Below are 22,602 nucleotides of genomic sequence, written 5' to 3'. Positions count from 1 at the left end.
ACTGTTTCAATTAAATTTTTTACAAACAAATTTCTGATTCTAATATTTTATGAATTTTATTTAATTTAAATGAAAAAAGTATAATTACATGATGCATTTAAAGTTGTATACTCACAATTTTATAATAAACAAATTTTAAGAGATTATAAACTTAAAAACTAATGATGGTAAATATAACAGTACAAAAAAAAACAAAATTACAAAATTAATAATTATGTACACTTTAATTAAAAAAATTAATTTTATTAAATTATACTTCTATATGTATATATAATATGTTTCATATACATAGACATGCGTTGTTTGCTTTTTCCGTTTATAACTCTTTTCAAAAATTGTTTTTAATGTAAAATGATACTCAAAAAATTATAAACTATTTTTGTGAAAATGTGCAAAGACAATTTAGTAAATAATAAAAGGGTTCAAAAATATTTTTAAATATTAATCTTTGTATTGACAAAATAACATTTTACAATTATTGTTAAAATGTTATTGATTCTCTTTTTAAAGAACTGGGTCTTAAAGTAAATATAAAATGGAATACTATACTATTGTAATATATTTTTATAAAATAATATATTTTCAGAACAAACTGTAGGAACAGATTTATGAGCTAGTTCGTAAATTTAATTTAATAATAATATAATTTCAATATCTTACAAATTTCTTCATAAATTTCTTGAAAATTGTTATAAGTAAAAAACAGAATTTTTAAGCATAATATATAGAGGGGAAGGCATTCATATTTTAATATACATTTATTTTAATTGTTTTTAAAAAAAAAAAAGATAATGAAATTCCCTTTGAGTATCATTTTAATTATTAAAAAATAGTTAAAATTAAAATTAAAATTCTGAAATAGTATGAGTACGCAGTTTAACAGATATTAAAATAAAAATGTTATTTTTTTTTTTCAAATTTTTATTTATTTTTTAATTTAACTAAAATTGATTTAATAATTTAAATTTTTTTAAGTGAAATTTTATTTTGTTTTTACTTTTTTTTTATATTTTATTAATTACATTTTTTGATACTTTTTTTTCTTTTCATCACTGTACTTTTTTTAAACATTAATAATCATTTTTATTCAAATATTATACGAATTCAGTTGTAATATAATAAGTATGTATGTATATATTTATGTAGAATATATTACAATATATATATATATAAATGAAATGCAAAATAATACAAAATTTATTCTTATTTTCTTTTCTTTTTTTTTTTTGTTTCTTTTTATCAAACTACATATTTTTAAAGCTTAGATTCATCTTAAAATAAAAAAAAAAAGTAATAAAATAAATTGAACATAATATATAATTAAATTTTATAAATATTGTTTTATTAAACTAATTAAGAATAAAGATTTTTATAAATTTTCGAATTGAAATTTATTGTATTTTTTTTTTTTTTAATTAAATACTGAATTTGTAATTCAGATTGTTTTTATATCATAAACATTTTATACATAGTTATGTAATATGTTTATTTTTATGTATGAATTTCTATAGTTAAACATAAATAAAATAAAGTTAACGTTCAAAAAGTTTTTAATTACTACACATAATTTTTTTTTTCCCATTATGAATAAAATTTATCAAAAAATATTTTAGTTTTATTCTTGATTCTCTTTTTTGTTTTTAACTTTTTTAAAAAAAGTTTGATATTTTATATTTTACAAATGTATATATATATATAGGTAAATACATATATTATAATCATAATATATATATTTGAGTGTGTATATATGTATGTATATTAATATACACTTAATAATACAATCTTAGTTTAATTTTTTTTTTGTTTTGTTTTTTCTGCTATAGTTCGGAAATTACATAATATAAATATTTTTATAAAACAATGTATTTAACATTTATTTAGAAAAGTATATTTATAAATTCTCTTCATTAGAATGTAATAACTTATATAGAATGACATTTAATTTAGAATTTATAACATTATAGACATTTATAAATTTTTTTTTTTTTTTTGTTATTTTTTTATTAGTTTTAATTTTTTTTTATTTTTTTTTTTTTGATTTTGTTCATTTATTTGATAATAGTTTTTCTTAGTTTTTATAATAAAATTATGTACATTTTTAATGTTAGTATATAATATAGTAGATAATATTTATATTTTTAATTTAAATAACATTTTAACATATATAATATCACATACATACTTATATTTATATATATATGTATATGTTTAGACAATTAAAATATAAATATATATAAATTAGAAAATGAATTATATATTTTTTTATTATTTTCCTATATTTGCCTTGCCTCTAATAAAATTTTAAATTTTCTTATATTTCATCTTCTACTTCTTCTCCTATATTATTATTCATGTTTTACTTCTCTCGACTTAATGTTCGATATTTTTTCAATCCCTTACATTGCCATAATTCTGTAGTTACTTTATTTTTTCTTCTTTCCAAGTATATCTCGCCATTCAAAATATTGTTTCATTTCATCGTGTAATTGTAATGCTTGAATACATGCCGTAAACATTTTATCCCCAAAACAGTCTTTTCTAAAATAAAAAATTACAAAAAATATTAGTATATTTCTAAGAATGTATTTTTATTTTTTTGGATTATTATTCAAAATTCAAAATTCAAAATCCAAAAATCCAACTGATCAAAAAAAAAACAAGAACAGGAAAAAGTTGATCAGCAGAAAAAAAGTTAAAGAATAATAATTAAATTTTTTTTATAGCATTTTCAAAAATATATTTAGATCATTCTGTTAAAAAAGGCGATTCTATTGCTATAGAATTTTTAAAATATTTAATTTACAATTCCAAAAGCAATCAATACAAAAACAGGAACTAGCAGAATTTATTTTAAAATATAATTTAAATTTCATATTTTTTCTAGGATGTGAAAATTTCAAAAACAAATCACATCCATTTAAAATTCAAATCAAAATTCAAAAAATTTTCAAAAAAAAAAAATTCAAAATTGAAATATAAAAAAAAAAAATTTAAATAATATAAAATGAAAAATAACATACCACTTTTTTTTTTTATACAAAAATTAAATAAAATTAAAATATAAATGAAAAATTATTTCATAAAATAATTTTATAATCCCGATGATCATTATTATGTATATGTATGTATATAGCTATTTGTGTTATGATGAAATTGATTGATTCTTTTCAGTTCATTTCCATATGGTATAGGTTTTTATATACAAAGTTGCCAATATATTTTTTGTTTTTTGTAGATTCACCCCAAAAATTCAAATACGAAATTTTTATTTTTGCGCTCTTTATATTTAATCCAGTTGGCTCGATTAATAAATCGGATGTCATCAAACGTATGTTGTTTATCTCATTTTTTTTTTATTTTTAAATATTTTGATTAATTTTCTTTTTTATAAATTTTAGGTTTTCTGTTTATTTATTTATTTTTCTTTTAATATACTATTTTTTTTTTCGTTTTTGTTTCTTTTTGTATTTTTTTTATGCGCTTATTTTTAAAATATTATTTTAGATGTGAATACGATGCGATGTTTGTGTGAAATAAATAATTTTTATATATATATATATGTATATGTATATATGTACATATATATACAATTTATGTCTGAATGCCTTGAAATGACAATAATTTATGAAAATTATATCAAAACTAATTAGTTATAAATTTAATTTATGAAAATATATATGTATATAAAAAAAAAATTAACACGAATGTACAACGAAATAAATTTTTTAAGTTTTGTAGAAACGATTTATTTTTTTTTTTGTTTTTATTTTCTCACATATTAAAATAAATAATTTTATTTAATAAGTTATCTATATAACAACAAAACAGTTTAATTTAAGTTAGGAATATAATAATAATAATAATATTAACTAAATATAGAAAAAAAGTTTTATATAAACTTAAAATAGCAATAAAAAAAAATTTTCATTTTTATATATAAATTTGTCGATTTTAAATTTTTTTTTTTTTAATTTGCGAGTTCGACTTTTGTTTTTATTAAGACACAATTTTTATTTGTTTTCTTGTTTTAATTTTGAAAGGAACAAAAAATTTTTAAGAAAAATTTTTAAAATTTCAAAAAAAAAAATATTTCACATAATTTCCAAATAATTTTTTTTTATTTTATATAAACATTTTATTTTTATTTATTTTTTTTTTTTTTAATTAATTGTTTTCAGTTAACAACTACGCTTTGCTTTGAGATGGCGTTTGAGGTGTCCAAGAGACGCCATTTAAATGTTTCACATTAAATTTAATTGTTTCAATTTCATCATTTAAATGAAGCGCATCAACGCAAGCTTTGAAATACTGTGTAGTAAAACATGATTCCCTAGAAAATATATAAATAAAAAATATAAAAATTAAAAAAAAATAAAAAAATATAAAAAATAAAAATTTCTTATGTGTCATATACTTTTAATTGTTAAAATAAAACTTAATTTAAATTAATAAATAATAAAATAATACAAATTTAAAAAAAGAATTCAAATTGAATGAAAACATAATTAATTATTAATTTAATTTTTATTTACAAATAATTTTGTTTTCCTAGATTTTTGGGACATCTGAATGATTCTATTATAATTTTTCAAAATTCCTTAATGATTTAGTGCCCAACTAGTTATTCATTGTAATTTTTTGCTGTTTCAAAAAAATTTAGCAAAAATATAAAACACTAAGCCCCACTCTTAATCTGCCTGTCTCTTTATAAAATTTTATACCACTTCCAAGGTGTAAATACAAATATTTTGTTGAAAAAGTAAAATTATAATGAACACATAAAAATTAAAATAGAACAATTAATTTTCTTTACAATTTTCTTTATATCAATTATACGAAATTTCGCCTAAATATATGTGATAAAATATAAAGTATATAAAGTTAAAAATGAATAATTATCTTGAACATATTTAAACAAATAGACTCATATAGTACTCGTATAAATGGTATAAAAAACAAAAAATTCAAGTTTAAAAAAAATTTTTCTATTTACATTAACTGGATCCGTTAATATTTTCTAGAAATCAATGACCCCACACATTGAATTTATTTATTTTAAATATATTATCTTAACTAAATATCATAACAAGCCTGTAACCTCTATAAAATTATGTTTAATAAAGGTACTTTCATTATGTACATGCTGCATTTTAATATTCCAATTAATTTAAATTCTTTAAATTTAATCTAAATTAATATGAAGAAATAACTTATACGTCCATTTTTAAACTAAAATCGTAATATATGCATATAATAGTATTCGTACATCATCTACAAAAAAAAAAAGTCATTAAATATTCAGATCAAATATTCATGTTAAAATGATAAATTATTCAAATCTTGTTACTTCTTCAAATTCACAAGATTTTTAAGCGAGACTCAATTAAAAATCATGCCTACATAATAATGTTAGGTATTTTGTATTTTTTTTTTATTTATTTTGGAATTCACAAGAAAAAAAAAACTCAACAAATCATTTATTTTATAATATTCGCGCATAAAAATAAAAGTATGTAGTAGTATGTAGAAAAATATAAAATTTATTTAAAAAAAAAGAAAAAAATCAAAGTAAAAACGAACGACAATAAAAACGAAACGTCAACCCGATGAATACATGATGTTGTTGCCAAAGTGTCTAGCAAAGTTTTCAGTAAGGTCTGTAATACGAACATATTATTATGTATAAATTAAAGTAGAACGAATGTACATGTTTATGTAGGTATTTAATATGGAATTGTGTGTAAAAAAGAAGACAAACTTAACAAGTGGGGAATAAACATTTTGTAAAACAAACGAACAAGTCATTTCAATGGAATTCTTTTGATTTTATGTGATTTTTTATTTCATCTTGGTTGTTATTTTTTTTTTGTATATTTTAAAATAAATTTTTAACAACGTTTTTGTAAAGATCTCAATGTAAAAAGAGTTTTCGCGTAAATTTATAAAGAGTTTATTTGAATTTGTTTTTTTTTTTTTAAAACATTTTCCATATTCTATAAAATACAAAATTAAAAAAAAGATGAAACGAAATACTTTATAGATTTAACAAATTGATCAAGTAAAATTAATTATTTTAAATTTCATACACGCCTGCCTATAAATTATTCTTGTTCTCAATGTTGCTCATGCTATAATAGACGAAAATAAATTGCACATGTACACATACGAGTCTATATGTATATAAATAATATTAATTTCAATTCTAAATGTATCTGTTTGTATTTTTTTTTGTTAAATTAATCTAGTATTGTAATAAATAACATATATTGTACATATTTCTAATTCAGTATTATTTGCAAGTTGGCAAGGCTCAATTTTGGCTTGACTTGATTGAATGCTTTTCATTGTTTGATTTGTCAAAAAAAAAAAATCGATAAAGTGGAAAATTAAACGAAATTTGAGATATTGAAAATGTTCAAATTTTTGTTATATTTTTCTAACAATATTAAATTATAGAGAAATACATAGGTTGGGGATACTTGAATATAGAAAGACGGTTATTTATTTTATGTAGTACATAATGCTTTTGAATTACATTTTATTAATAAATAACATTTGAATCAGTATTTATTTAAGACTCGATTATTAAGGGACATCGAGAATTTGCAATTTTTGCATCACTCAAAAAATAAATAAAATATAAAGATTTTTTTATACACATAAATATCATCTTAGATTTTTTCTTATAAGTGAACGCCTTAAATTTCTGAAATATTCTTATTTCTATTATAAAGGTGTTTTAGTTAAATTAGTGATATTTGATTCCAGGTCCGACTTTCTATTATCAATTATTTCTCGCAAAAAAGGCTTTTGTGCGCTATTTGCTGCCTGCATAACGAGCAGTGACATTTAATCAATTATAAAGGTTAGTTTTCATATACTGTTATTATACAAATTAAAATAATGTATGCAAAGGCTTTCTGAGAAAATACGATGCCTGGGGCAGCTGATATTTAGAGTCTAAAGAACATAATAACGAACCGAATAATCTAAAGAACATGCTATTTTATAATTAATGTTTGTAGTTGCTAGTTCATTTAGTTGGTCCTGACACTTAGTCGATAAAAGGTTTTAGTAATTCAACATTTTTCATGGTAAATTTTTTCGTTTTAACTTATGCACAAATGAAAATATTTAACATTGATTCGAGGTCCCGCAGATAATTAGGCTCAGGGCAAATGCTCCTTTTGTTCCCCTCTCTGATGGGGCCTGCCCGTATGTTCTGAATATAAAGTGAATAGTAAATATTGTAAAACAAAATTTCAAAATGATTGACTTACTAAAAAAAAAATGTTAATGTAAAAAAATTAAAATTAAGTTACTTAAAGAGAATTAAATTAAGTTAAATTAAAATTAAGTTAAACTGCAAAAATTGTCACATAATTCGATAGCCAGTTTATGCAACAAATTATAAATCATTATAACAACTTAAATCATATCAGTATAACATTTTTAATTTCTTTATATCATTCTTATCACAAAAAAAAAAACACAATTATTATAATTAAGATTAACGCATTTCAAAGGTTAACTAACCCTGACAAATTAAACAAATCTTTTTCCTAAAAAATCCACATATTCAAACAAAAAGCAACAAATCACAAATTTCATATGATTTATTTTCCATAAAGCTAACACATGCGACACTTCATCTAACATCATTTCTAAATAGATGAGTGTACATTTATGTAAAAAAAAATTTAATAAATATTAAATAAAAATTTTCACTTCAAGAGATCTAAAGATTTCTAATAGCTAAAATTTAGGTATGCACTATATGTATACTACCTATATACACATAAAAAGAAAACTATAATATTTATAAAGTCATCATAATTTTAAATGACCACACTTTGGTCGTGTGCCAGCAAAATAACTTATAATTTTTAACCAAAAAATATAATATCGTATGAATCTAATTTGATTCAAATAATAAATTAAAATGTGGCGCAAATTTTCCGCCAAAAAAATATTATTATAATATAGAGATATTAAAAAAAATTATTCAAACACATTAATTTAATTTATTGCACCTTTTTATATATAGATGGATACACACATATAAAAATGTGTGTATATTAGAAAAGATTATAGTATATATGTACAATGGATTACATTAAAATTCAGAATAGTTTTTTTAAATATTTTTGAAAAGATCTTCCAAGAAAAAGTAAATCATTTTAAGATCTCTATGGTATTTTGTTTATTATATAAAAATTCTTAAATAATTGCGTTATAGAACACTTGAACAGGAAAATTTATATATGTATATTGAGATTTCTGAATTTAATTGTATTGGAAAATGAAGGTTAACTTAATTCAATCTTCTACATTTAAAATTGAGTTAAAAAATTGTTACGATAAGCAAAAATTTAAAAAAAATTATGAAGTTCAAACACTTCATTCGTTTATAACATCACAAATAAAATTAAAACCTCGACTCTACGCTATGGGCACAATTCCATAAGTCCAAAACAAATGACTCTGTTATAATTCTAATTTTTATTCAATTTTTCTTGTTAAGAAATTAAAGATATAATTATATATGATCGCATAAGATCGAACATTCATTGCGCTCCATTTAAAGTATTATAAAATCCCAAGCTACCTCGCAGAAGAAATTCTACTGTAGTATTTTATTATTACATTATTTATGTAAAAATTTGTTAAGCCATTTACTGGCATGGATTTGTCTTAATTCTATTCTCAATTACTCTTTCGAATATGTTGAGTATTATACTTTTAGTAGATTTTAGATAAAATATTATTTTTAAAAAAATTAAATATAATTTTTATTTCTTACTCGATTTTTACTGTAGAATCTATTGTACTTTAGTTATGCATATATTTTTTGTATTTATACTTAGTTATTTCTATATTAGTATATATATTTATATTAAAATTATTTATCATACTTTTTTTCGATTCAAATGTGTCTGGTGATACATTTACACTGATTCATATTTAAAATTTACGCAAAATGATTTGGTTAAAAAATTTGCCTGTATACAAAAAAATACCAACAATACCATATAACATGACTTTTCACTTTTTTATTTTTAAATTAAAAATTTTCTTGCTTTTTTTTATGATGCTCATTTCATTTCTTCCGACTTTTAATCCCGTTTAATATCTTTTAATATTCTTAACCTATAAACATTTAATTTTTTTTTTATTGTGGAAATTTTTTCATCAAAAAATATGGTACCGGTGCTTGTTTGCTTGCTGGTTTTTTTCTCTTATAATATTTTAGACCTTGTCTTTGATTTAATCTTTTTTCGACTACAAAACATATACATATACGTATATTACACATTTATGTTTTTAAAAGTATAGAAAACTAAAAATACAATTAATACAAGTGTATAGTGTTAAAAAAATTTTACAGTTGCAAATTCGTGTACACAATAAGATTAAAATATTAATAATATATTCGGAATGACCTCGACATTAGCACCAATTAAATCATTAACATATTATAATGTATATACTACATACATATATATGTTTCCAGTTCCTCTTTTGAATTCATTTTAAGTGTAAAAACACACGATACAGTCCAAGAGGCACACAAAAACGTTTTGTAATTATACACAATTTATAATTTTTTTTATATTTAAGTTTAATTGCGGTATTTAAATGTATTCATTGTAATTATTAAATATTAAAAATTTAATACAATATGTATATATAGTTATGGATATTTTAAAAATATTATTATTGTCTTGAATATAATAAAAGATTTATGTAAAAAAAAATAATAATTTTCATTTATTTAAAAATTAAAAAAGATACAAGTTTCCTTTTTCTTTTGCCATAATATTTAGTTTATTTGCATGTAATCCGGTTGAAATTTTAGAACTATAAACATTTAATGTAATATTGTATACATTTATTTAAAGGTATGTATTTTAAAATTTCATTAATATTATAAAAGTTTTCTTGTTTTGTCTTAATTTTAGACAGAAGGTTGTACGTGTTAATGTCGACTTTGGTATTATGGTGTATAATACACCAAAAACATCCTAAAATTTTTAAATTATTAACAAAGACTATAAAGATGTTACTAAATAGGCAAGATTTTGGATATGAAAACTATTTGTATTGCATTTCGTATACTTAAGTATAAATTATTATGTTCGAATTTCAATTGCATTGAATTTTTATTATGGCACACAAATAATAATATTGTCAAAAAAATAAATTTAAAAACTAGTTAAATGAGTTGAAAGTAAATTTTTGAATAATTTTTATAATCTTTAAAAGAGGTTCAAATTCATAATTTAATATTTAAAGTTCAGAAATTAAGTTTTAATATTCACTATATGCGGCGCTCAGCGCATTAGCGGCCTATCCAACATTTTTGCAAAAATAAATTATAATGCTTAAATAAGCTGTAATGGCCTAAAGAATTCTTAATTTACGTCTCTTTTCTCTCTATTTAACCATAAGTTTGTTTATGCTTTAAAAAAATTTTCTTAAAAATTAAACATTTAACATTTCAATCGCGTTCTACTCGAAATGCCGTTTTTGAAAATAGGCCATTAATGCGCTGAGTACCTCATATGGAAATTCATTAAAGACATCCTGTAAATATGCAAATTAATTTTGCTTTGAAAAGGTGAAATAATCCGAATGGAAATTGTGAACACTTTGATTGCAAATTGTGAAATAATTTGAATGCAAACAAACACTTTAGAAATTTGCTTTATGTTTTATTAAATACAAAATGTTTGAGTTGTGTACACATAAGATAAGCTATAATTAAACAGAAATTTAAATTTTTTGTTATAAAATAACTTTGTAATGTTAAATAATTTTTATTCACCCAATAAGGATAACATTATTAAGAAAACATTTGTTAAAATACATGTTTTTTGCAATTTTGTTTTTTGTTAAAAATATTTCAGAATTCTTCTTCTTCTTCTGTGCATTTTAGAAATTTTATGCTTAGAACTTTATAATATATAATGTTATTGACAAATCTTACGACGACGTGTTAACATCTCAATTAAAATAAGACCATACATTATAACAAAAATAAAACTGTATAAAACTATACATAGGTAATAAAATTTTTATTATAGCAATTACATATTCCATTTAAGATTTTAAGTATTTATAATCAAATAAGATAAGTGCAATATAAATCGAAACCATTTAGAAATTTTATTGTCCTGCTATGAATATGAAACAAACAAAAAATATATATATACGAGTATAAAACAGATTTGTGTAATAAAATATAAGCTATTAAATAAATTTTTAATTTTATTTTCAATAACCGCGGTCTTATTGTTTTAGTTGAATTTAATAAAATTATTATTTTTAAAATTCGAAAAATTGAAAATAAAAAATTAAATGGACAATAAATTAATAAATGTGGCAATTATAAAAATAAAATTTTTATGAATATTACTTATTGGGGTTGCCAATTTTACGTAAATTTTTATCAGTGATAAAAACCATTCAATAACAACATAATTGAAAATAAATATTTGTAATTTTAAGTTTGAAAATATTGAAAATAGTGAATTCAATACATATTCAATTCATTATTAATATTGGAAATATTATTATCAAAGAGAAAAACGTTTTATATATTTTGGCAAATATATAATAAAATAATATTATATTATCTTATTAATTCTAAAAAGAAATTAATATTTACTTTCACAGTAAATGAATATTAGATGAATAGATGGCAACTCTAATATATTTCATCAACATTTATTTATGACTTAATGCTTTTAGCATGAATGCAAATATGTCTATCAATATTATGTAAATGCCAACAACTAAATTGTGTTGCGAATACACAAATAACAGCATAATGGAAAATCAAAGGAAAATAAAAACAATCAAACTTTTGTTAGCGGAATGCTAGTATTATCAGACCTCCAGACGCCAATTAATGCATCTTTATATGCAAAAAAACAAGTTGTATTGCGTTTTTGCTTGCAATGTGCTACTACATTTATACTACGTACATTATAATTATACTAATAATTTTTTCACTTTAAGGAATATTTTTAGTTTTAGGATGAACAGTAGTTGAATAATAAATATTTTAATTGAAAAAATATTTCTTCAATCAATTATATTTGACAAAACTCACCTTAAAATTAAAAATCTAATTTGAAAAAACTTGAAAATAATATGATTGCAATTGAGATTTTTGTAATTATAAAAGTAAGATAAAATATCTGCGATTTTACGGTTTTTGGTCGATATTGATTTAAAAATTTTTAATATTACGGTATCTTTAAATGCAAATATATTAGAATATTTAAAATAGAGTTTTAAAATTTTTTAATTTTCGTTTACAGATAAACTATGTAGGGTTATAGAATTTATTTTCTTTTTTTTTTCAATTTAAATATAAGGACGCAAAATTCATATAATGAAAATGTCTGGAATATAAATATAATAGTGAAAGTATAAAATGAATTGGTTTTACAATACGGCGTAAATAGGCGGGTCTTTAGAAATAATTTATGGGTTCTTGATGTTATATTGCGAAACGCAAAAGGTTATATTAAAGGATTTGATTATGAACCATCAGATTTTTTCTAATTACACGGTAGATGCAATCATTTACAAATTTTTACCTATTCTTTTAATTTAAAAGTTAATCAATTTAAACTTTAATGATTTGGTTCTAGAATCTCGTAAGAATTTGAATCATTTCCCTATATCGTGTTAATTCTGATCAAGAGCGAATTCATTTTTAATTCGAAGCGAAATTGTGCTACTTTAAACCTATAGAGCTTTAAAAAAAAAAATTCATAGAAAAATTTTCTTTTTAAATTAGCGTTTTATATGAAATTTGATTTTATGTTGATCTTAAAATTGTAAACCTAAAATATTCTTTAATTTGAGATCAATTTGTACACAGATGACGTTACATTTTAATATAAAATTATATTTAAATGCTTTAAAATCCATCACCATTATTAATATACCAGATTATACACATTTCGTATAAATAATTAATAAACTTATTCACTATATCCATTCTAAATTAGCTGCATTTTATATAGGAAATTTTTATTAAATTTAATTTATTTTATAATAATGTTAGTATCATTTTTTATGTAAATATTTACTCACTTGCATAATCGATGAACTGTTGTTTCTCTAAATAGCTGATAACAATCTTCACATATACGATCCAATCGATAGAACAATGCTTTATTAAATGTACCCTTACATTCTAAATCAAAAAAAGTGTCACGTTTACGTCTGGACATACTATGTGGTACGGTTGAAATTAAAGGGACCAATACTAAAATTAGCACCACAGAGATCTTTAAGTTCCTGGAACACATCTATAAATATATAATAAATATATAATAATTATTTTAAATTTTTTCAAAATTATTTATTAAAAATTTTTATAATCATAAATTTATTTAAAATAAAAAAATATTTACAATATTTTTGAAAAATATTTCAATTTCAAATGTATAGAAAATAAATTTTATTGCTCTCGTAAAACTTGTATATAAGTGGTTTTATTCAAATATTTTATAGTATCTAATCACTTTGAATAATTTCACTTAAATGAAAGAGAAATTATATAAATACGCAAATTAATAGTGATTATATAGACCACCTGAAGTGTAATTAATAAAAAATTTTATTACCATATAGATTATATGGCCCTACATACTTGAAATTTATTTGAGCATAATATTTAATTAAATCAAAAATTTATTTACTTTCCACTTTTATTTCATTTTTATGTGTGAATTTTAATAAAAAAAAAAAAAAAATTAAAAGAAAACTATAAAGTTATGTTTGGCGCACAATATAACATTGAAGTTAAAAAATTTGAATATATTTTCACACTGAGTTTAGTTTTAAGTTCACAGCTAGTTATACTTTTATTGCTGATGAGATTTTAATAATGTAAAATATAAATGCTTATGTATATAATAATTGAAAAAAATTAGTAGTTATAGGTATAATATAATCATTAGATTACAATAATTATGCATATATTACTATGATGGTATATATATACATATATATATAGATAAGATTCTTATCTCAGGAAAATCGTCTATATTTGTTAAGTAAATATTACACACAAATTATGCAATACCATTAAATAATGTCGTACTACATATACACAATAAAAATTTGTATATGAATTTGCGTAAATTACGTAAATAACCATTATGAAAAGAAATATATTAAAAAAAACCTATGGTTTATTAAATAGCACATTTCCTTTTAACAATTTATTTTGGATTTATCGATTTATGTTCGAATAGTGAAAATGACTTATTTGAAATAGTTCTCGTATTAGGCATAATTCTGCTATAACACTAAATTTAATTTTGCATAAATTTGGGAGCAACCCAAATATTAGACTAATAATATTTTTAATATTTACAATTTAGATATCCATAAGCTACTAAAATTTTGAACTTGTTTACAGGAATTTAACCATATTAATGTTTGTAAATGGTTCTTTTTAATAGAAAAACGGCTACTCTCGCCTTTTTATAGCTTTCATTAGCTAGGAAGTTTTGTTTCCAAACAAAAACAAAACGGAAGAATGGAACAATGCAATGAGGAAATTTCTTTAAAAATTTGTTTTTGGAAATGTGCTTTAAAATGAGAACGGTATAAGCATGACGTCAGATTATCGTTTTATCAATATTGTATTTGAATAGAAATTCTCAGATTTGCTCTGTATGATAATGATACATATAAAGAATTTACAATAAATACGTCACTAACAGGGTTTGAAGGACTAGATTTTATTTTTTAATTATTTTAATTATCATTTCAATATTTCAGATATTTCTCTTAACTAATATACAATAGTGTACATTAGATTTAAAATTATTTATTAATATTATAGCATGCAAATGAGGAAATGCATAAAGCTGAAATTTGCTTAATAATTTAAACAAACTGAAAGCCCTTTATATCAATACAATCAATAGTGAAAAAATTTATTGTATACTCAATAGTATTATTTAAATAAATACTTAGAGTGATTCTTATTTAAACAATATTACATCATGAATAACAGATATTTTACCCTATTCCTATTTCCGAATAAATTATTTGATTTTTCATATATATTTGAATACACATATACAATAAATAACCGGAACTAATTGATCTAAAGTTTTCGACCATAAAATCCAATAAATTTATAATATTCATTGTTCATTACAAAATACGATTGTAGTGAATATTGAGTATATAGATAAGAAATGAGATAAGATAAGAATAAGAATTTGATTAAAATAATATAAGACAAAATCCATGGATATTTGAATACATACACAAACATTTTTTCATTTTACTTATATTAAACCCTTACATATGTAAATTATTTGCACGTTTTTTGTGTGCTTCTTCTCTAGGTGAAAAACTAATTGAAAAATATTCTGACTTGTTCTGAGGAACATTAAAACAGTTAGTGATATTCCTACAGTATGAAATTTAAAATCTTTATTATAGACACAAATCATTAGTCAAAATTGGTTTGTGCTTATAATAATCAAATCCAACTTTTTAGCCCCACTAATTGGCATTACACTCCATATTAAAAAAAATATAAAATTAATATAATAATTAATAATCTTATGTAACGATAGAGGGCTGCTAGTTATTGTCACTTAAACTCATCCAAAGAAGTCTCGAAAAATTTCCAGAAAGAAGTCTAGAAATTGAAAAGAGCTGCGGGGGCACAGCTATAAAATATGTTAAGAAAGTTTTGATAATCTATTAGCCATTACCTCATGAAATGTTTGACACATGTCAAAACTTAGTTTCTACTTTATAAACATAAGTATACTTTTATTTTGTCTGTTTTTATTTTATGTTGGAATTTTCTTATATTTAATGATAATTTCTTTTACAATTAATAAAAATTGGATTATTTTGTTTTTTTTGCCTTTCCTTCGCTCAACAACTATTAACTGTTATTTTTGCAAATTGTATTCTTAAATAGCAATAAGTTCAGTTTCATTAAATTGAAATTTTTCCCAGAATCTTATTTTAAGAACCTCTTCTTTCCTTTATAAATTGTGCAGCACATGAATACTTACATACATAAATAACATGAACATAGAACGAAAAACGAGTAGCTGGCCATAAATAAAATAAAATAAAAAGAAAATGAAATAGAAAAATGAAATCTAAAATCGCTTTCTTTTGTTCCTCTTGTCGCACCTATATTATTTTTCTTCACATTTATTTTTATACTCACATGTACATAGTTATATACAATATTCAATCAAACAATTAATATGCTAATCGAACTACTTTACACCAAACTAACTTTTAAATATGAAAATAAAAAAAAAAAACAAAAAAGAAAAAACATAAGAACAAATTGAACCGGTAGCTAGCGACAGAATGGCTAGCTGATCGGTCTGTCGGTTCTTTTTTTTTTTAAAGCAAAATTAATGTTTGTAGATATATATTTATACATGTTATAGGAAAATGAAATAAAATATGAGAAGAATAACACTATATAATGCATTTAAATATACATAATATGCCTAACACTAAGAAAAAAAAAAAAACAAAAAACAACGTTACAGTAAATCCGGTCTTATATGCATAATTTAATTAAATCAACGGCAACAACAAAAAATAATAACATATGAAAACATTTAAATAGTGCACAAAATAACTTTCCAGAGTAAATTGTAAAGTTAAATTTAAAAATATACACAATAAGTGTGTATGTATGTCTGTATATATATAGTCATATTACAAGAAGAAAACAAGAAATAATGGAAAAAACCGCTTTTAACAGGTGTGCGCTTTAATTTTGTCATATTCTTCTTGTTGTTTTGTTTTATTTTATTTTTTTTGTATTATTGGTGTGAACCGTAGATCAGAAATTTAAAATATTTTGAAAGATCGCCGCGGCGCATATTTTTTTTTCACTTTATTTTCCTGTTTTATTATTATTAAATTTTTACTCCTTTATTTTGCAACAAGAAAAAATAAATTGTTACATACATACATTACATACGTAAATGTAAAACTATATTAGAAAAACTCTTAAGGAAAAAAAATATAAGCGAAATTTAAATTTATTAAAAACAAGTATGAAAGAGTGTTAATTGAATGATTTTATTAGGTAAGTAAAGTACATTACAAAACATAAAAAAATCAATGGTTGAAATTTAATTGTAAACATGTTAGGGTTGAATATGCGTTAACCAAAAAAATGCAAATTGCATATTATTTAATATTAAAAAATATAAATGGTTGATTTTAAAAAATACGATCTTTTTGATAAAAAACTAAAATTCAATAATAAAAAAACAGTTTGTTTTGAAAATTTTATGACAAATCTTAATAATTAAAATAGAAATTCTCAAGTAAAATGAAAAACTTCAATGCCAAATGAAAGAGAACTTTCCAATTTAATTTTTTTTTTTTTGGAAAAGAAACACAGTCGGAATTTTGTTACATATTTAAAGATCAATAAAATATCTTTTTATATTTCTAAAAACAGAAGGTAAATTCTTATTGAAGATTTCAGTGTGTCTCAAACAGTTTTAAAAATTTCTTAAATCCGTTTCCATTTCGCCCAATAAATATTAGAGTTTATTTGAAAACAAAATTTTTAATTTGCAAGTATATAAAGTTTTCACTTTATTTTTTACAACTTTCAGCTAAAGCTTTAAGTGCTTAACTTTTTCCAATATCATTTCGGTTCTCTTCACACTTATCCTTTTGGGTTTACAAATTAAACCGTCTTTAAATCTAATTTTCTACTTTATATTTAAATCTACTTATATAAGTATACCATTAAATTGTAATCAAATAATTGTTAATTTTGTAATTTTTGAATGATTTGAAAAATAAAAATTTACAATTAATTTACGATTAGTGTTAGAGCACTTGTTTAAATTATTTTTAATTTTTTAAAACTAATTAGTATATAAAGGATTTCTCTCTTCTAATAAATTCACATCACTCTTATTATTATTAAATTATTTAGAAAAAACTTCCAAATTTTATCTTTAATAAATTTAAAATAATTGCGGTTTTATTTTTCAATATTAATTAATTAGATTTTCTTTAATGCAATTTATTATTTTCAAAAACAATAATAATTATTTAAATACTTTTTTTTTTGTTTTTGAATATAATTGAAAAATAGAAAACAAATGCATGTGTATATATGTATATACAGCTAGTATTCCCTCTACTATTATTAATTTTGCGTATGTAATAAAATATGTTTGTTAATGTTAAAAATTTTATTTGTAGTTTGTTTTTAATTTTTTTTTTTTATTCATAATAATTTTTCTTTTTTGATATTTCCGTAAAAAATTTACCGCCATATCGTTGGCAATCAAGGTGTACAATTGTATACATAATTTCAAGACAACGCGATCAAAATATATTTACTATACGATATATATATATTTATATTATTTATTTTATAATTTATATATGAATTAAAATAATTTATTCTATATTGAAGCGAGTGCAATAAATATAAAAATAAAATACAAGAAAATAAAATTTATAACATATTCGTTGCAATTCAATATATTCGATGAATTTAATTTTTTATTTTTTTCGTTTCTGTATTTTATTTCTTTATATTAAATTGCATATTATATACAATGTATTAAATGAAAATATTTACAAAGCAGAATTACCTAAAATTAATGTACTTATATGTTTTTTTTTTATTTTTTTGTCTTTTTACTACAAAATGAAAAAAATATTACATTTTGAGCAATTTAATTTTGATTAAGATAAAAATATTTATTGTACTATTTAAAGTAAACCGATTCCAGTTAAAAACTCTGTGGGTGATTCAGCAATGAAATAACAAAGTGATAAATTTTTAAGCAACGTGAATTTGTCTATGAAATTGAAATTTGTCGTTAAGTGTATGATTTAACATTTTGTGAGTTTTTAATAGAAATGATTTTTGAATGATTGTTGTGTTTGAATAATTGTAAGTGATATTGATTCGATGCTCAGAATACGCCTCATTGTATTGCAATGTAATATTATAACAGGACTTATTTCGTTTAAAAGTTTAACCATTACCAATTAGAGCACTGAATTTAAACAAGCTTTGTATTTTTAAGATTCGATTCCATTCCAATTCTAAAAGAAACAGAAAAATAGGATTCTAAAACTGTTATTAAAGCAATCCCATTCTGTTGTTGAAACAATAAAAATTTGATCTTAAAATAGGCAAGAAATAGTAAGACATATCATAAACATCATATTAAAATTAGAATAAAATCATTGTTCCGTAGAATTCTTGAAAAAGTAAGAAATAAAATTTCAATATATTTTGGGTTTCCCATAATTAAAAATATTTAGGGCTAATAATGAAAATATCCGATATTTTAAATTGAACAATATTAATTAATTTATATAATATTGCTACAAAAAAATTAGTCATTATTATTGGAATTACTGCATAATATAATTTTTACAGAATCACCCATTTAAAGTGTATGCACCTACATCTATGTAAATATATATATATGAATTTACAAATGTATATGATATTGTATAAAGATAGTAAATAATTTTTTTACTCTTATAATATTTTATTATAATTTTTTTTTTGTATATATTTTACAAATCTATATGTACTTATTATAATGCATATCTTGTTTAAATCTTTTTTCTCAGAAAAATGCCGGACACGCCAGGCCGCCTTGAAGATTGGATTAATTGTTTTGCCTAAACTTATAAATTTTTTATTTTTTTCTTTTATTTTTATTTTATTTCTCTGTATTGCTATATTGATATTCATATTTCGTACATAAATTGTTTTTCTTTTTGTTACTATGCAATCACATATTGCCGTAAGTGTTTATTCAATATGTGGTCCATATATAGGCGGTTTTAGAATAAGCAAAAAAAAATAAACGAAAAAAAAAAACGTATTAATAATAAAAATAAAATAATAGGTTTATTCGATCGATTCAAAATAAAAAAAAAAATTATCATCATATTATAAACACAATTTAAACGCGGTTTCATTTAAAAATGTAACGTTGATGCAATTTAAGCTACGTAAAATAACTATCTGTACCTACCTACATTCATATATCTACTTAATAATAATAAAAAAAATATTGAATAAAAAATCTGTCAGTTTGTGGTATTACAAACTTACTAAAAATAGATTTTCAAGTTTTAATTTTAGTTTTCTTTTTATCACACTACATTTCTTAATAATAAATATATATACATATGTATGTACATGTTGATATAATGAAGATTATTTCTGGAATCAGACATCTATTTTAAGATTAAAATTATAAATAAATTTTTAAATAATAAATATAATAAATATTGAAAGTATTCTGTTCTATTTATAAATAGCACTATTTTACTTAACCATACTATAATAGTTTTTCATTAGAGTTTTAAATATATTTTTTATTAATTTAACAATATATTGTTGTTGATAATAATGTGTGTGGTTATTGATAACAGTATGTGGATGAAATTTATTATTTTTTATTAGCTTTTGTTTTTTTTTGATTATAGAGAAAGTATGACTTAATAATTTAGAAAATTTCGAAAATTTAAAATTTTTTATTTTCCAGATTATTTTATAAAAATATGAAATCATGCATAAAATTTATGCATTAAAATAATATTTTATGCAGGTATAAAAATATAATGGACAGAGTGAATGAAAATTAACAAAAAATTTATAAAAAAATGAGAGTTGATACTCGTATATTAAAATTATAATTGATAATAATAAAATATAACCTCGTCATTTTCAAGTTAATTTTTTTTTTGGAATAAAATATAGAAATTATCGAATTAAATTCGAGAAAATAACAAGCTATCAATGGCAATGACAATAACTCTTTCTAATATAAGAGCTTAGCCAAATAAGCCAAGGCTCGCTAGATGAAATAATTGAGGATATGTTAAAATAATAGCTTCCGCAGCGGAACGTAATTAGTATTTCGTATAATTAAACAATTCACCATGCAAAAAGAATACACAAAATGCTTCATCACAGATAACAATGACAAGCTAGTTACAAACGAGGGAGCTGGTAAAATGGAAACAACACTTTGAAATAATAAAGAATTATAAATTTCGCAAGAATTAAGTTTAACCATTCAAAGCAATTTTTTAAGAAAATTAAAAATTCTTAAGTGAAACCAAATTTTTCGAATTTATACTAAATTTTTTATTTGAAAATTAGCTTTTTGATTTGTTTTAGAGATTAGTATAAGATTTTATTGAACATTTTTTTGAACTTAATCGGATATTCAAAATCATAGAATGTGGTTTTTCCAAAAAATAATTTGATAAAAATTTTCCAACTTTAATATGATTATATAAACTTTAAAAGTTTCAGAATTAAATCTTTTAATAATTTTTTAGATTACTAAATTATATTTTTTTTTTTTCCTTCTTCACTCCTGAGCACAGGGCTAGTTCATGATATCTATCATGTCCTAGTTTCTAAAGTCATAGGTAGGTGACTAGCCTACCGTAGTTTTTATTTATATTAAATATTTCCGTTTATTAATATTTTACTGCTTATTTTTCTTAGTCTTTTTAGTATCGCATATTATGAATATTTGAAAATTACTTGTATAAATTTATTAATATTGCATATTAAGTTATATAATATTGAATATAATTTTTATAGTGACCTGATCGGGGTTTGAACCCGAGACCCTTCGGTTAAAGGGCCAGTGCCATAACCACTGCACCAATGGTCAGATACTAAATTATATAAGGAATATTAAAAAATTTTCATATTTCGAATTTATTAAAACTAATATAAGTACTGGTTTTAATGCTACACTTAATAATATATTAATTTAATATTAACTATATTGCAATAAAAACAATTATAAGAATTAAACATTAAAATCAGTTAACATTCAACCTAATATGATTTATTAAATAAAAAAAAATATCGCATAAATTAATATTTTATCAAACATTATAATAAATAGCATTTTATGCATTACGAAATTTAATTCTTTAGTAATTTTTTTCCCAAAAATATATTTATTATTTTAAATTTTTCAATATTATTTTTAATATCTTTAACAGCGTATCGTCTCCCGAAATGTATATATGATAAAGTTTATATATAATGTTTTAATAAATCATACAGTTATTTTTATCATAATATTAAATATCAAGATATAAAAAAAAATTGTGTCTGTTATACAAAAATATATCCTTAAAATTTAATCCTTAAAAAAAAATTCAATGAAATCTGAAAAAAAAGTAATGTTAATTTTACACATATAAAAAGATACTGTTATTTTCAAATACATAAGCTTTCCAATGATGCAAAATATACTTAATATATATGTATATAAACCTGATTTTGTCTTCTAACATTCATACAAATACGTAAACATGGATATAATATATGTATAAATATGTCTGAATATACTTGAAAAGAAATACGTATTGAAATTTTAAATGATGGTGAAAACTAAAGATATCTTGAAAATTCATTTGGGATTAAGTTATTTTTGAGAAAAAAAAATATTAAAAAAAAAACGAAAATCGATAAGAATTTTATTTATAATGTAATATATATATAGATATGCTTTAATGTTTATA

At 20.9% G+C, this 22,602-nt stretch overlaps 1 protein-coding gene across 6 annotated transcripts in view; it reads right to left on the bottom strand.

The window, feature by feature from the left end:
* Nucleotides 1–2,077: 2,077 nt before the first annotated feature.
* The window catches only part of LOC129610900 (ion transport peptide), a 66,819-nt gene continuing 46,294 nt past the window's right edge, over nt 2,078–22,602 (bottom strand). For 3 of the 6 annotated variants that reach the window (XM_055523687.1, XM_055523688.1, XM_055523686.1), the window contains exons 2-3: nt 13,114–13,331; nt 3,974–4,330 (exon numbers count right to left, since the gene is read on the bottom strand). In XM_055523687.1, the coding sequence (XP_055379662.1) occupies nt 4,186–4,330; nt 13,114–13,331 (363 nt within the window). In that variant the 3' untranslated portion in view covers nt 3,974–4,185. Of the gene's footprint in view, nt 2,539–3,973; nt 4,331–13,113; nt 13,332–13,436; nt 13,551–19,626; nt 19,698–22,602 lie in introns of those variants that run through there. The other 3 variants (XM_055523691.1, XM_055523690.1, XM_055523692.1) reach the window with 3 other exon arrangements.

This window comes from Condylostylus longicornis, unplaced genomic scaffold (assembly GCF_029603195.1).
Source record: "Condylostylus longicornis isolate FDR11 unplaced genomic scaffold, ASM2960319v2 ptg000048l, whole genome shotgun sequence".
Taxonomy (NCBI): domain Eukaryota; kingdom Metazoa; phylum Arthropoda; class Insecta; order Diptera; family Dolichopodidae; genus Condylostylus; species Condylostylus longicornis.
The sequence above is the reverse complement of the archived record's forward strand: the minus strand, read 5'-3'. Positions and strand labels throughout refer to the sequence as shown.